Raw genomic sequence first — 17364 nt, forward strand, 5'->3', positions numbered from 1 at the left:
AATTTCTTGACCCTCTTCTGCAGCGACATGCAAGGATATGAATGATAATTGGTTGGGATGAAACTTGCATTGTTTCCAGTCTCTCAGCCAAAACATGGCAAGAATTTATGGCACTATGGTTGTCTAATCCGACATGGTGACCATCGTGAAAGACAAAAATATCATGTAGTCCGATCCAAGCCTTGCAGTTTACAGAATAAAATTGAATGTGTCATTTTACATAAACTCTACATGCCTGTATACTATTCAGAGATAATAAAATAACCATGAATCAATACTCACATCCACAGCCACCATCAGCACTGGATTTTGACGTGACCTACACCACTGTGGTCAGTGCAGAAAAAAATCAAACTGTAAGTAAACCCTTAAAGGATAGCCATGACCTAGAGCAGGGATTGAATGCGGTATATTAGACAGAGGTGGACAGTAACGAAGTATATTTACTTGAGTACTGTACTTAAGTACACTTTTTGAGGATCTGTACTTTACTTGAGTATTATTTTTTTGGGAAACTTATGACTTTAACTTCACTACATTTGAAGGGCAAATATCGTACTTTTCACTCCGCTACCTTTCTGTCAAGGTCCTCATTACTCGTTACTATGAAGCAGTTTTGAAAGTGGATGTTCTTTTCTTTTCTTTTCTAAAATGTGATTGGTTTTTTCGCAAGTGACACTGAGACAGCCAATCAGTAAATCACTAGGGTCACATCACATCCATAGACTGTATAAAATCAAGTTCAATGATTTCTCTGCAGTGTTATTTAACATGATCAGTTGATGGTAGAATGGAAGTAGGTGGTTCTTCTGGGGAACACACACACACACACACCCATGGCCCATGAACCCATGTTTCAGTTTTCTGAAAGGATTAAAGATTTGTTTCGTTTGCCGAAAACAAACCACATCAACAAAAACTCGCTGTTCAACCTGTGAATGTTAGGGTTTTGCTGGGATTCAAACCCAGGTCACTGGTGTGATAATCCAGCAAGCCCCCACTAGGCCACTAGGGGGATGACTCAAGTGCAGAGGCGTGAGGCGTAGGTAGAGTATCAAAAAACAGTTTATTTACAATATATACAATCTGATGGAAAAAACAAAAAGAAAATCCAAAAGCTCAGAAGATGACCAAAAATAAAAATATCCAAAGGTTCAAAGTCCCAAAAAACAAAAGGAAAGGCAAAAATGCAGAACGCTTAGAAGATCAAAAATACAAAGTCCAAAGAAAGCAAAAACATCAAAAACACAAGGGCACAGGCAAGATATGTGGGACAGAGGAAACTAGCACTAGACAACATAGCATAAAGACTCCATGACTAGGGGAACAAACAGAGGGGTATTTATACACAAACTCATTAAGGAACAGGGCGGGGCAGGAAACAGGCAATCAAGACAAACACAAAACACAGTGGCGGCCTCTAGAGGCCAAAACAACCATGACAAGATAAACATAACAGCGGCCTCTAGAGGCCAAAACAGTCCCAGTCCTAACAGGACCCCCCCCCAGGAGCGTCTCCTGACATTCCCAGGGCGATCCGGATGGGCCGAATGGAAGTCCCGGCACAGTCCTTTATCTAAAATGTCCCAGACGGGGACCCAACAGCGTTCCTCAGGGCCATAGCCCTCCCAATCTACCAGGTATTGAAGCCCGCTGCGGACCCGGCGGGAGTCAAGCAGGCAATGCACGGTGAACACAGTCTGACCCTGGAAGATGCGGGGGGGTGGGGGATTCCTAGGGGCATACTTGGACGTCAGTACGGGCCGCAACAGGGAAACATAGAATGTGGGGTTGATCCTCAGAGTCCGGGGCAACTGGAGCCGGTAGGCGACAGGGTTCACCCTGCGCACCACCTTGAAGGGGCCAATGTAGCGAGGAGCAAGCTTGCGGTTCTCCACCCGCAGCGGTCCTTGGTGGACAGCCAAACCCGCTGCCCAGGGCGGAAAGCATGGGCAGGCCTTCTATGGCAGTTGGCCTGAGTCTGGTTGGTTCTGGAGGTCTGGATGAGGGTCTTCCTGACCTTGCTCCAGGTCTTGTGACACCGTCTCACATATTGGTTGACCGAGGGCACCCCCGCGTCCTCCTCCTGGTCCGGGAACAGAGGTGGCTGGAACCTGAATTGGCACAGGAATGGCAACAGCTTGGTGGCCGATGACTACAGGGTGTTGTGGGCGTACTCTGCCCATGGCAGCCAGGTGCTCCACGATGTTGGGTTATCCATAGCCAGGCCTCGCAGGGTGGTTTCCAGGTTCTGGTTGAGCCTCTCCGTCTGGCCACTGGACTGTGGGTGGAACCCAGAGGAGAGGCTGGCAGTGGCTCCGATGACCTTGCAAAACCCGTGCCACACTCGGGAGGAGAACTGGGGCCCCCGGTCAGAAACAATGTCCTGTGGGAGACCAAAAACTCGGAAGACATGAGTGAACATGAGTTTGGCAGTTTCCAGGGCAGAAGGGAGCTTGCACAGTGGTATGAAGCGGCAGGCCTTAGAGAATCTGTCTACTATGACCAAAATGACAGTATTACCTTGTGACTCAGGGAGACCCGTGATGAAGTCGACTGCCACGTGGGACCAGGGACACCGGGGAATGGTCAGAGGATGCAGGAGACCCTGGGGATGCTGTTGTGGGTTCTTGCTTCTGGTGCACACTTCGCAGGAAAGGACGAATGACCTCACTTCCTTCTCCATGCTAGGCCACCAGAAGCGTCTTCTCAAAAAGTCCAGGGTTCTTCGAGCTCCCGGGTGGGCGGTGAGAGGGGACGAGTGACCCCACTGGAGAACCTTGGCCTGGGCTTGATGTGGGACGTACAAGAGGCCCGGTGGCCCCGTCCCAGGACCAGGGTCCTGGCGTTGGGCTCATCGGACGGCCTCCTCAATATCCCAGCGGACAGGGGCCACAATCCGGGACACAGGGATAATAGGACCAACTTTGCTCTCCCTGCTGGTGGGAGCGAACAGCCTGGAAAGCATGTCAGGTTTGGTATTTTTGGAGCCGGGGCGGTATGATAGGGTAAAGTCGAACCGACTGAAAAATAAGGCCCACCTAGCCTGTCGTGGATTGAGGCTCTTTGCTTGCTGGAGGTACTCCAGGTTCTTGTGGTCAGTCCAGACCAAAAATGGGTGTTGCGCTCCCTCCAGCCAATGCCTCCACTCCTCAAGGGCCAGTTTAAGTGCTAGCAGTTCTCGATCCCCCATGTCATACCGGGACTCCGCAGAACTCAGGCGGTGGGAGAAGTATGCGCAGGGGTGCAACCTTCCTTCCGAGCGTTGAGAGAGGACCGCGCCGATGCCGCTGTCCGAGGCGTCCACCTCGACGATGAAGGGTTGCGAAGGGTCCAGGAGGACCAGAATGGGTGCCGTGCAGAAGCGGTGCTTGAGGTCTTTGAATGCCTTTTCCGCCTGAGGAGACCAGGCATATGATCCACCTGTCCCTTTGGTGACATCCGATATGGGCGCTGCTACAGAACTAAAGTTCCTGATGAACTTGCGGTAGAAGTTAGCAAATCCTAAGAACCGCTGAACCTCTTTGACGGACTTGCGGGTGGGCCAGTCCCGGACGGCCAGGGTCTTGGCTGGATCCAGCTGGAGTTGGCCTGTCCGTACAATAAAACCCAGAAAGGAGACCTCAGGAATATGAAATTCGCATTTCTGGGCCTTAGCGAACAAATTGTTCTGTAGCAGCCTCTGGAGAACCTGGCAGACATGGTGGCGGTGCTCCTGCACGGTCTTGGAAAAGATTAGGATGTCGTCGAGGTAGACAAAAACGTACAGGTTAATCATGTCCCTCAAGACGTCGTTGGTTAGGGCCTGAAAAACAGCTGGTGCGTTGGTGAGTCCGAAGGGCATCACCTGGTACTCGTAGTGCCCTGACGGGGTGTTAAAGGCAGTCTTCCACTCGTCTCCAGAGGTGGAAAAACTGGATTGACAAAGTAAAAGTCCTGCTTAGGTTTTCCTTCTGCCTGTGCTCTCAACACAGGTGATTTCACCAATTAGCTCATCAACCTGGCTTAGGGGATGTGGTAATTAGGATCAGCTGGTTCATTGAAATGGCTGGAACAAAAATGTGGCAGGGTTTTTACTTTCTGCACGCGGGTTTTTCTACCTCTGCTCGTCTCCTTGTCGGATACGGATGAGGTGGTATGCGTTCCGTAAGTCCAACTTGGTGAAGATGGTGGTGCCTTGGAGCAGGTCGAATGCTGTGGACATCAGCGGAAGGGGATAGCGGTTGCGCACGGTGATCTTGTTCAGGCCCCTATAGTCAATACACGGTCGGAGCCTCCCATCCTTCTTGCCGACAAAGAAGAAGCCGGCACCAGCAGGTGAAGTGGATGGTCGAATGAACCCAGAGACCAGGGCTTCCTTGATGTATTCCTCCATGGCCTTGCGTTCTGGCTGAGAGAGGGAGAATAGTCAGCCCTGAGGAGGAGTAGTCCCAGGGAGCAAGTCGATGGCACAGTCGTAGGCGAGGTGCGGAGGAAGAACGGCATCCCTGCTCTTGCTAAAAACCTCTTTCAGATCCCAGTACTCTGTGGGAACTTGAGATAACTCGGTGAGATCAGGAGGCTTGGCAGGAGACACAGGAGAGCTAGAGAGCAGACAAGAGGCATGGCATGCAGGACCCCATTCCACAACCTGGCTTGTTACTCAGTCTATGCGAGGGTTGTGGCGAGTAAGCCAAGGAAGGCCTAGAATAACTGGGAACTCAGGTGAATGAATAAGGTGCAGGTATATTTCTTCTTTGTGACCTTGAGACTGGAGAAAGACTGGAGAAGTAACTTGGGTGACTCTTCCGTCACCTAAAGCTTGGCCATCCAGGGCAGACACAGACAATGGGACTTCAAGAGGTGCAGTCGGGACATTGATACTTTGGGCAAAGTGGATATCCATAAAGTTTCCAGCCGCCCCTGAGTCTAACAAGGCCTGGCAAGAGTGGACAGACTCACCCCAGGAGACGGAAACCGGGATGTAGATTCCTTGGCCAGGAAGTCCGGGAGAGAGGGTAGGCCCCGTCACAACCCTCCCTCGGCTGGATGGGGCGGTCCTTTTCCCAAGAGCTCAGGAAGTGCTCGGAAGTGACCAGGCTTGCCACAGTAGATGCAGCACTTGTCCCTCCTTCTGCGCTCCCTCTCAGATGCGGAGAGGCGAGTACAGCCCACTTGCATGGGTTCTGGACAGTCACTGGAGGAGGTAGACGGGCTCCATGTTGAGGCAGTGAGGCCGGGGAGACTCAGGACTTGGCAGAGTTCTCTAATCCTGTTGTCCAGATGAATGGCATGAGAAATCAGTGTTTCGAGGTCACTTGGGCATCCGATAGAGGCCAGACAGACCATGGTGAAAGGCTGAAACCAAGGCAGTCTCATTCCATCCACTTACTGCTGCGAGCGTCCGGAACGAGATGGCGTAGTCTGCGACGCTTCCTCCTTGCCGGATGAACATGAGCTTTTTGGCTGCGTCTTTGCTGATGTCTGCTTGATCGAAGACATGAAGCATCTCCTCCGTAAACAGCTGGAAATCAGAGCACTCGGGTCTCTGTCTCTGCCAGATGGCTGTTGCCTATGCTCGTGCCTTACCAGCTAACAAGGTTATCACAAAGGCAATCTTGCAGCGATCCATAGCGTAGGTGGTAGGCTGAAGCTCAAAGGTGAGTTGGCACTGGGTAAGGAACTCCCGACACTCACTGTGCTTGCCGTCATACCTCTGTGGTATGAAGGAAGGCTGGGTTCGCAAGGTGAAGGAGGCAGCATGGCAGGAGGCAGAACAGGAACAGAATCAGGCACAGAGAAGTCAGCTGTGCCAGGGTTTTCCCAATTTGCTGAAGCAAAGGTCTCACGTTGGCTTGCAAGAGTCCATCCATGAGTGTCCATGGTGGATCTGAGGCATGTTAACGCAGCCATCATTCCCTGAAGGTTAGCCAGGTAGACAGTTGAAGAAGCCTCTGCTGAGTCAGTCATGACGGAGTCTTTCTGTTAGGGTTTTGCTGGGATTCGAACCCAGGTCGCTGGTGTGATAATCCAGCAAACCCCCACTAGGCCACCAGGGGGATGACTCAAGTGCAGAGGCATGAGGCGTAGGTAGAGTATCAAAAAACAGTTTATTTACAATATATACAATCCAATGGGGGCGGCACGGTGGTGTAGTGGTTAGCACTGTCGCCTCACAGCAAGAAGGTCCGGGTTCGAGCCCTGGGGCCGGCGAAGGCCTTTCTGTGTGGAGTTTGCATGTTCTCCCCGTGTCCGCGTGGGTTTCCTCCGGGTGCTCCGGTTTCCCCCACAGTCCAAAGACATGCAGGTTAGGTTAACTGGTGACTCTAAATTGACCGTAGGTGTGAATGTGAGTGTGAATGGTTGTCTGTGTCTATGTGTCAGCCCTGTGATGACCTGGCGACTTGTCCAGGGTGTACCCCGCCTTTCGCCCGTAGTCAGCTGGGATAGGCTCCAGCTTGCCTGCGACCCTGTAGAAGGATAAAGCGGCTAGAGATAATGAGATGAGACAATCCAATGGAAAAAACAAAAAGAAAATCCAAAAGTTCAGAAGATGACCAAAAATAAAAATATCCAAAGGTTCAAAGTCCCAAAAAACAAAAGGAAAGGCAAAAATGCAGAACGCTCAGAAAATCAAAAATACAAAGTCCAAAGAAAGCAAAAACATCAAAAACACAAGGGCACAGGCAAGATACGTGGGACAGAGGAAACTAGCACTAGACAACATAGCATAAAGACTCCGTGACTAGGGGAACAAACAGAGGGGTATTTATACGCAAACTCATTAAGGAACAGGGCGGGGCAGGAAACAGGCAATCAAGACAAACACAAAACACAGTGGCGGCCTCTAGAGGCCAAAACAACCATGACAAGATAAACATAACAGCGGCCTCTAGAGGCCAAAACAGTCCCAGTCCTAACAGTGAAAGCATGTTGAAGGATGTAAACGTTTTATTCCAAGAGAAAGCTTGCAATGAAGTTGTCTGTGCTTTTAGAGCTAGCCATAACATTGCAATCATCATCATCATCATCAGTTTTTCCCTCCATGGCCGTACTCGGCCTTAGGGCATCGTCTATGGGCTATAGGGATAGACGAAGTCCCAGTAGACGGTTGAGTTTTGCTTTGTCCATTAACGTTCTCCGAGCTTGAGAGACATCGATGCCTAATAGTGATTCCACATTCGACCAGATCTTCTTTGGTGTTCTGTTGTCGAACCGAACTCGTTTTTGAAATGCGCTGTTTTCCAACCGGCAGACATGTCCCAAATACTTAAGATACTTAGCATAGTAAAAGTCTCTTACTGAACAGTAGTTCGTGATTTCCCTCAATCTCTCATTTGAGATTCTGAATGACCAGTCAAGTTCTCCTTCCACTTGGATAGCAGGGTCAACTCCCTTTTTCTGTTTGGATCGATAGCTATGCAGTCTGGTTAGCATACATATCAACCTATACGGAATGTCTGTATTTTATACGGATTTGATTCAATAAATGTAGTATACGGGCGTACAAATAAAGTTATATGGATTCTTTAAAAAAACTTCAATATTTATTTAGAGCTATAATCAATTCCCACGATGATAAAAGAACGCATAACATTTACAAACGTACTGTACACCACAGAAAGCACAGACAGCCAGTAAAGAGTCTTATGAAATCGCGCGTTATCTTGTGGTAGCGAGACTTCGTTCCACTTTTGATCATGCGCACACCGCATTGCTAGAATCCCGCCAACTGTGAAGTAACATTTTGTTTGAAACGCGTATTTCCACCTGAGCGACTTTCACTAGCGACTGAAAAGATTCTGAATGGGCACTCCGGCAAAGAAATTCAAAACACAATACAGTGGTAGGTTTCCCCCTGTGTAAAGTCAAACTGGTTTTTAATGGTGTTTGTTCACATTTGGGAAACACAGGGGAAAAATGTGTTTAGAAAACTGGAAAAAAAGTGTGTGTTTGAAAGTGAGATCACTGCAGCTCAGCTGATTGACTGGAACGAGCATTGCCAGTCAGCTGATTATCAATTGCAGCTGGGCTCGTTGCAGCTGAGTGTGAGCTGCAAACTGAAGGCTCACAGGTGTGTTAATCAGCTGATTAGTTGTGGGGTGGTGAGAGACTGGTAAGAGTTACTTTAAAACTGTTGTGCTTCTGACCTACTTGAGCTAACACTGTGCAAATGTGGCATTTGGGAAACTGGAGAGGCAGCCGGTAAGCATTTGTATTTTGTTCTGCTTTATTTAATGTTGAAATTTATTGTGCTGCATCTCTGTGGTTGGTATTTGTTTTGACAATGCGTGGCCGTGCAATAGTGTTGGGCTTTCCATTTGAATACACGCAGCGTAGTGTTTGTACTCCATTGTTGGCGTCTTATTGTTTGTGTGGTTAAGTATAAACCTGGGCACAGATTCCTTCATTGCAATATTTATCTGCATTATGTGGTATTGGTAGTTGCAGTGGATTTGTGGGCTACTTAAAGCAGCTGTGAATGGCCAAACTGAGCGTACTGCTATGGCTTGTGTAGTTGTATTGGTTCTTCTGGTAGTTTATTTCCTTGTGATTTTAATGTGTATACTAAGTAGTTAAATCTTATTTTTCTACAGTCATATTTAAGTGTTATCTGGTTTGTAGTTTAAAATATTTATTCTCATATGTCTATTTTGCATAAGTATTTAAGGCATATTTGCATAGTGCATTTCTACATGCGTATTTTGCACAGAAGCATTGCATTTTTGCATTTTAACTGTTAATAATTGTTGTTGTGGTTTTTCTATTTTTATATTTTCAAAGGTTTTTCACCTAAAGAGAAAATTAAAGACAAAGCTAAAGAAGTGTTAAGAGCTAAAGAGAGAACTAAAGACTTAAAGAGCTAAAGACCTGTTAACTGTTTCTACCATCTACCTGCCATTGCAGTTTTATGGATGTGCCTTGAACTTTAATAAAAAGAGAAAAAAAGAGGAAACGGAAACAGTGGTCTTGTCGAATCCTTTGAGTGAAGTCCAGTTACCCTAAACCTCCACCAGATGCCACAATCCTTTATTCAAGTTGGGGAAATTGCACAGAAATAACCAAACAAAACTGACACGACTTGACACCCTGAATGGAAGGACCTTTTCAATGGCATAATCCAACCGGCAGCCTCCAAAAACGACAAATATGCACACTGCACACTGTGTGTGCGTGACATCAAAGTTGCAGCATCGGGAGTGTATGATGTGAAAGAACATTTCAAATCGAAACTAAACATCAGCGGAATACAAGCCAAAGGCAAAATCAGCCACTGATGACAGTATTTGCGCGCTCAAAAACTGATATGCCAACAACTGGAAAAGACAGAAAACACAAGGTAGTGGGCGTTTTAGTTCAAGTTAGGCAGTGCTCTGTTTACCCCACAGTAATGCTGACTGTGAGAGAGTTTTCTCTCAAGTCAGGAGGATACACACAGAGAGCAGAAAGAACCTGAATGCAGACACACTGACCTGGCCTACTGCAGTGTAAGATCAACACAGCTAGACACTTGCTGTGACATGCAGCCTAGTGAGGTATTGGTGCAGAGTGCTAAAAAAAGCTGTCATAGAGTACAATTCAGGACATTAGAGTGACACTTTGTGTTTTTGTCAAACATTGGAGCTTTGTATTCATTCTGAAGGTTTATTGTTATTAATATTGAATAAAAAGTAACTGGGATATATCATTGTTAATTATCATTCAAATTGTAGGTAAATTATTTTAATTTGCATCTTATAAGGATTTTATAAGGGAAATAAGGATTTTGGAGGTTGGTTATACAGGTTTGATTGACCAAAGGTTGACATGTATGGGTTAGTCAAATGACTTTATATGGATTTGCCCACCAAGTTGCCATCGCCTTGTCCACAGCTAACGTTTACACATAGCTAGTTAACTAGGACACTGTCAGTTAGCATGTAAAAATGGAGTTACGCTAACATGAATAACATTAACTTATCTGAAGTCCTTTCAGAAATATATTTTAGCATAATTTTGCCAAATAAACAGTGTAGAAATCTTTATTTTCTAGTAACGTTAGCTACACAATATAATTTCAAGTTTGAAAAGAGTTTGCTAGCATGTCAGGTGGCATTTCACTGACTAGCTAGCTTAACGTTAAACCACCATGATGGCACAGCATGCATTCATTTTGTGAATTCACATTTCTATCTTTGGTCATGGCATTACAGTAGGTTTTGTAAGCATTGTGACAATAATACAACAATGCATTGGCAGAAAATGTACTTTTAATACTTAAGTATTTTTAAAAGCAAGTACTTCAGTACTTTAACTTAAGTAAAAATTTGACTGGACAACATTCACTTGTATCGGAGTAACATTTGACCAGTGGGATCTGTACTTTGACTTAAGTAATGAAGTTGTGTACTTTGTCCACCTCTCATATTAGATGAAAAAATATCTCGGTTAGAGATTCACGGTTTATTACTCTTGGTACCATTATAGTATTTGTCAGAAATTCTTCATATAATTTATCTCTAATCATTCCAACTTATCCATTTTCCAGCATTCTTTTACAGTCAAAGATGATGACGTGACCTACAGCAATATGGTATGAATAAAATGTATTAATAAAAATGAAAATTATATTTTAAAAAATTATATTATTTGCATACTGGTTTCCTAATAGAGTTTACCTAGTGATGGTTTTTATTACCAAAGTACGTATTTGCATTATCTCTAATCATGATAACTGATCCATTTCCAGGGTTCTCTAACAGTCAAGGACAATGACGCGACCTATGGCAATGTGGTATGGGAAAATTTTTTATTTACAAGCTGGTTTCATGACTAAATACTGGATTTTACTTTGTGGTAGCTTTAATAACCGAAGAACACTCAGCCTAGTAGTAATCAGATATTTTCACTGTGCTATATCTGCCACATTTCCCAGCGTTCTCCAAGAATCAGAGACGATGCAGTGGTCTACAGCATGGTGATTCAAGAGTAAGAGGTGAGGAACTCTTAAACAGAAGGACAAAATCCACTGATGTCGGACTATTGATTCATCTTTAATAATCAGTTTATCTTGAGCAGGATCAGGGTGGATCCAGAGCCAATCCTGGGAACACTGGATGCAGGGCAGAGATACACCCTGGATGGAATACATGGAAGTCCACGCACTCAAACTGATTCACACCAAAGGGGCACTTTAAAGAAACCAATCTACCTACAAGCATGTTTTTTTTTTTTTGCGTAGGAGAAATTAGAAGAACTTGCAAAACTATAAGTCTGTGAAGGTTCTCAGTCATCCAGGTCATAATAAATTGTAATAAATTGTGGTCCGGCGTTATAGAGAGAAGATTGCTGCGCTAAAGAATGAATTCCACAGCCGCTTTCGTGAATTCCACCAACTTGAAAGCCGGTTCTCAGTGTTTACCTCTCCGTTCACCGTGAGCGCTGCCGAGGTGCCATTTACATATCTCCAGCTGGAGCTTACTGATTTGCAGTGCAACACCGTATTACAGCAACATTTTAATACAGTGGACCTCGAAATGTTTTACCAGGGCCTTGGGTCCTGTTATCCCAGCCTGACTGCTTTTGCAGCCAAACTCCTCTGTACAGTACAGTGGTGCTTGAAAGTTTGTGAACCCTTTAGAATTTTCTATATTTCTGCATAAATATGACCTAAAACATCATCAGATTTTCACACAAGTCCTAAAAGTAGATAAAGAGAACCCAGTTAAACAAATGAAACAAAAATATTATGCTTGGTCATTTATTCATTGAGGAAAATGATCCAATATTACATATCTGTGAGTGGCAAAAGTATGTGAACCTTTGCTTTCAGTATCTGGTGTGACCCCCTTGTGCAGCAATAACTGCAACTAAACGTTTCCGGTAACTGTTGATCAGTCCTGCACACCGGCTTGGAGGAATTTTAGCCCATTCCTCCTTACAGACCAGCTTCAACTCTGGGATGTTGGTGGGTTTCCTCACATGAACTGCTCGCTTCAGGTCCTTCCACAACATTTCGATTGGATTAAGGTCAGGACTTTGACTTGGCCTTTCCAAAACATTCACTTTATTCTTCTTTAACCATTCTTTGGTAGAATGACTTGTGTGCTTAGGGTCATTGTCTTGCTGCATGACCCACCTTCTCTTGAGATTCAGTTCATGGACAGATGTCCTGACATTTTCCTTTAGAATTTGCTGGTATAATTCAGAATTCATTGTTCCATCAATGATGGCAAGCCGTCCTGGCCCAGATGCAGCAAAACAGGCTCAAACCATGATACCACCACCACCATGTTTCACAGATGGGATAAGGTTCTTATGCTGGAATGCAGTGTTTTCCTTTCTCCAAACATAACGCTTCTCATTTAAACCAAAAAGTTCTATTTTGGTCTCATCTGTCCACAAAACATTTTTCCAACAGCCTTCTGGCTTGTCCATGTGATCTTTAGCAAACTACAGACGAGCAGCAATGTTCTTTTTGGAGAGCAGTGGCTTTCTCTTTGCAACCATCCATGCACACCATTGTTGTTCAGTGTTCTCCTGATGGTGGATTCATGAACATTAACATTAGCCAATGTGAGAGAGGCCTTCAGTTGCTTAGAAGTTACCCTGGGGTCCTTTGTGACCTCACCGACTATTACACGCCTTGCTCTTGGAGTGATCTTTGTTGGTCGACCACTCCTGGGGAGGGTAACAATGGTCTCGAATTTCCTCCATTTGAACACAATCTGTCTGACTGTGGATTGGTGGAGTGCAAACTCTTTAGAGATGGTTTTTTAACCTTTTCCAGCCTGATGAGCATCAACAACGCTTTTTCTGAGGTTCTCAGAAATCTCCTTTGTTCATGCCATGATACACTTCCACAACCATGTGTTGTGAAGATCAGACTTCGATAGATCCCTGTTCTTTAAATAAAACAGGGTGCCCACTCACACCTGATTGTCATCCCATTGATTGAAAACACCTGACTCTAATTTCACCTTCAAATTAACTGCTAATCCTAGAGCTTCTCATACTTTTGCCACTCACAGAGATGTAATATTGGATCATTTTCCTCAATAAATAAATGACCAAGTATAATATTTTTCTCATTTGTTTAACTGGGTTCTCTTTATCTACTTTTAGGACTTGTGTGAAAATCTGATGATGTTTTAGGTCATATTTATGCAGAAATATAGAAAATTCTAAAAGGGTTCACAAACGTTCAAGCGCCACTGTATGTTTAGGACAACTTATCTCTGTGAACAAGCATTTTCTGTTATGAATCTAAGCAAAACTGCACTGAGATCTTGACTTACACACAGCCACCTTAATCATATCATGAAAGTTTCAACTGTGCAGAAACTAAATCCTGATTTTGATGAGTTGGTGAAGAGCAAGAGATGCCAAATGTCTGGGAAAAGCAACTGAAATGCTCTCTCTCACACACACTCTCACTCACTCACTCACTCACTCACTCACTCACTCACTCACACTAACTTTCTTAGCCACAGGGGTTTTTTTGTGGTGAGCACAAATAAGTGTTATGGACATTGTTGTGCACATTGTTGACTGCAGTTTATTCTCATTAATGAATGAATGAATGAATGAATGAATGAATATTGATCTATGAATGAATATTGATCAGTTAACTAATAGAAGTTGCATTTGAAAATGTTACTGTTGTAAGCTATATGTTTATTTTTTATTTTTTTTCAGCCACACTGTTTTAGAGTGGTTAGGACAATTATTTCACAGCTTCAAAATTTCACATAGGCCAATATTTCTGTTTAGTCATGGTTTACTCTCAATGAAATGTTGCATTTAAAACCAATTTTGAATAAACCGATCATACTGCAATACAGATTTCATGGTTGCACTTTTTGAACACATGTTCACTGATTATGTGGCCCTCGGTAACCTATAAATTCAATGATGTGGCCCTCTATGAAAATGAGTTTGACACCCCTGCACTAGAGGATACATACCTGGAACTCCCCACTAGTCAGACAGAACTGAAGAAGCCTTTCAGACGAGAGGTGAAACGTCTTCAAGAATTTCAAGCAAGTCTATTTCTTTAGCACCTATGGTAAACAAGACATACAGCCATTAACAAGAACTCAGATCAAACCCCAAAACGTGGAGGCTTGGTGCCACCATGACGCCCATGGACGACTTCCTTTACTTTGTAGAAAATAAATTTGAACTGGAAATGTTAAAATGAAAGTGGTTCTACCAAGAATAAGGTTTTGTGGATGGTTAACGGTTCTATCTTTCTAAAGTGGACCTACGTAGATCATTTTCTGCCAGGGAAACTCTCTGTTGTAGTTTTCTGCAAGGAACTATTAATAATTTATTGCAAATGCATCAATCAATTAATCTTTCAAGGCCAATTCACATTGAAGAAAGATGGATTTTTTTTGTATCAGTCAATGCTGAAATGTACAACTATCATATTAAGATTATGACATTAGAATTTATTTTGCTGTTGTCAAATTGGGCTCATTCTTTTGCTCTGCTGAGTCATTAGCACTTAGACATAAGAAAACCTAGAAAAAACAAAACTGCATCATTAAATAGCAATGGAAAGCATAAAGTGTGTGTAGATTGCAAAGAAAATCACTTTAAATGTACAGTGTAGTGTATATATCACACAAACAGTGGATATAAGTGTACACAACTCATTAAAATGATCAGTTTTTCTGATGTAAAAAACATAAGACCACGATAAATAATTTCAAATCTTTTCCCACCTTTAATGTGACCTATAACCTGTACAATTCAACTGAAAAACAAACAAATCTGTTAGGGGGAAAAACATCTCATTATCTGTAGCCGCTTTATCCTGTTCTACGGGGTCGCAGGCAAGCTGGAGCCTATCCCAGCTGACTACAGGCAGGGTACACCCTGGACAAGTCGCCAGGTCATCACAGGGCTGACACATAGACAACCATTCACACTCACTTTAGAGTCACCAGTTAACCTAACCTGCATGTCTTTGGACTGTGACAGAAACCGGAGCACCCGGAGAAAACCCACGCGGACACGGGGAGAACATGCAAACTCCTCACGGAAAGGCCCTCGCCAGCCACGGGGCTCAAACCCAGACCTTCTTGCTATGAGGTGACAGCGCTAACCACTACACCACCTTTTGATTTAATTACAGCATTCAGTCTTTTTGGGTCGGAGTCTATCAGCCTGGCAGATCTAGACTTGACAATATTTGCCCACTCATCCTTGTAAAAGCGCTCCAAATCTGTCAGATTGTGAGGGCATCTCTTGTGCACAGCCCTCTTCAGGTCACCCCACAGATTTTCAACTGGATTTCGGTCTGGGCTCTGGCTGGGCCATTGCAAAACGTTTTTGGGGTCATTGTTGTGCTGAAAGATGAAATTCCTCTTCATCTTCAGCTTTCTCGCAGACACCTGAAGGTTTTGGGCCAAAATTGACTGGTATTTAGAACTGTTCATAATTCCCTCCACCTTGACTAAAGCCCCTCTTCCAGCTGAAGAAAAACAACCCCAAAACATGATGCTGCCATCACCATGCTTCACTGTGGGTATGGGATTCTTTTGGTGATGCGCAGTGTTGTTTTTGCACCAAACATACCTTTTGGAATTGTGGCCAAAAAGTTCAACCTTGGTTTCATCAGACCATAACACATTTTCCCACATGCTTTTGGGAGAGTTTGCAAAATTTAGCCAGGCCTGGATGTTTTTCTTTGACCCTACCTCATAGTCCAGACATATGGAGAATACGGGAGATTGTCGTCACATGTAGTACACAACCAGCACTTGCCAGAAATTCCTGCAGCTCCTTCAGTGTTGCTGGAGGCCTCTCGGCGGCCTCTTGGCAGCCTCCCTGACCAGTTTTTGTCTTGGCTTTTCATCAATTTTGGAGGGACGTCCAGTTCTCAGTAATGTCACTGTTGTCCCATATATTCTCCACTTCTTCTTGATGACTGTCTTCACTGTGCTCCATGGTATATCTAATGCCGTGGAAATGTTTTTGTACCCTTCTCCTGACTGATACCTTTCAACAGTGAGATCCCTCTGATGCTTTGTAAGCTCTCTGTGAACCCTGGCTTTTGCTGGAGGATGCAACTGAGTAAATGTCTGAACTTTATTTGGGGTTAATCAGAGTCATTTTACTTGATGGCAGGTGTGAACCCAAAAAGACTGAATGCTGTAATTAAATCAAAAGGTGCTTCAACAAAGTATTAGTTTCAGGGTGTGCACACTTATGCAACCTGCTTATTGTACGTTTTTTATGTTTCCCCCCTTACAGATTTGTGTTTTTTTTTTCAATTGAATTGTACAGGTTATAGGTCACATTAAAGGTGGGAAAAGTTTTGAAATAATTTATCGTGGTCTCATTTTTTTTTAGTTCAGAAAAAAAACTATCATTTTAACAGGGTGTGTGCACTTTTTATACCCTCTATCTATCTGTCTATCTATGATCACCATGTGACATGTTCTTACTGGAAATTTATTATCATTTAAAACACACTGTGGTTTTGATGTTAACAAGAAGAGGAACTGCTCAAGGTGTTACAGACACAGTATCAGCTTTGGGCAGTGGTGACTCAACAGTTAAGGCTCTGCAGTGCTGATCAGAAGGTCAGGGATTCAAGCCCTAGCACTGATACTAGCTGCCACTTTTGGGCCTTTGAGCAAGGCCCTTAACCCTTTCTGCTCCAGGGGCACTGTATCATGGCTAACCCTGAACACTGACCCCATGGGCTTCCAGCTATTTCCCTTCCAGTAAAACCACTAGGAAAAGTCACGTGACTGAAACCCAGCAATACTATTTGTACAGAAGTGTTCATTGTGTGCACCACTGGCGGCTCGTTAATAGGGGCGATTTGGGCGCCGCACTCCCAAACAGGGAGGGAGATTTTTTTTTTATCATCTACTCCTACTACCAACAGTAATGTCATTGTCCAATCAGGCTAAGGTCGCGCCTGGTGTAGCCACGCCCTTTTGGGGCGATTTCTGTCAGGTTCAGATTTGCCCCAAAATCTCCCATTGACAGTAATGGTACGTATGTTTTTTTCGAAAATCATGCTCCCAATGCATTTTCTATTGGGTTTTATGTGCTCGCACAAGCAGCGTGCTTACGTCATACGCCTGTTGCGCCGCGCAAGTGTTGCCAGATTGGTTTTTAGTGCTTTTTGGCGGGTTTTGAACATAATTTTGGGCTGGAAAACGCAACTTGCGCGGGAAATGTGTGAACATTCTATGAAGATGACGGCGAGTGTTGAGTGCAACAATACGGTAGTGTCTCTGAAAGAAGTTCCCTTTAGTCGTCGTACCAATGAGGAGAAAACGGCAATCAAACAGCTAGGACCTCCTAGACCGAATTTAAACATCAAGCAAGTGTCTACGAAGGGGGAGAAGACCGACTCAAGAGGTTTTAACAAGAACT

At 44.3% G+C, this 17364-nt stretch overlaps 2 protein-coding genes across 4 annotated transcripts in view; both read left to right on the plus strand.

Moving 5' to 3' along the window:
- The window catches only part of LOC132871831 (transmembrane domain-containing protein TMIGD3-like), a 37400-nt gene extending 25799 nt beyond the window's left edge, over window positions 1-11601 (plus strand). The window contains exons 7-11 of one of the 2 annotated variants that reach the window (XM_060906371.1): window positions 291-356; window positions 10508-10552; window positions 10709-10753; window positions 10895-10954; window positions 11024-11601. In XM_060906371.1, coding sequence (XP_060762354.1) covers window positions 291-356; window positions 10508-10552; window positions 10709-10753; window positions 10895-10951 — 213 coding nt within the window. In that variant the 3' untranslated portion in view covers window positions 10952-10954; window positions 11024-11601. The remainder of the gene's footprint in view (window positions 1-290; window positions 357-10507; window positions 10553-10708; window positions 10754-10894; window positions 10955-11023) is intronic. The other variant, XM_060906370.1, reaches the window with a different exon arrangement.
- Window positions 1-17364, plus strand: part of LOC132871829 (polymeric immunoglobulin receptor-like) — a 227064-nt gene that overhangs the window by 46292 nt on the left and 163408 nt on the right. The window lies entirely within an intron of this gene.

The sequence above is a fragment of the Neoarius graeffei genome, chromosome 23 (assembly GCF_027579695.1).
Source record: "Neoarius graeffei isolate fNeoGra1 chromosome 23, fNeoGra1.pri, whole genome shotgun sequence".
NCBI lineage: Eukaryota > Metazoa > Chordata > Actinopteri > Siluriformes > Ariidae > Neoarius > Neoarius graeffei.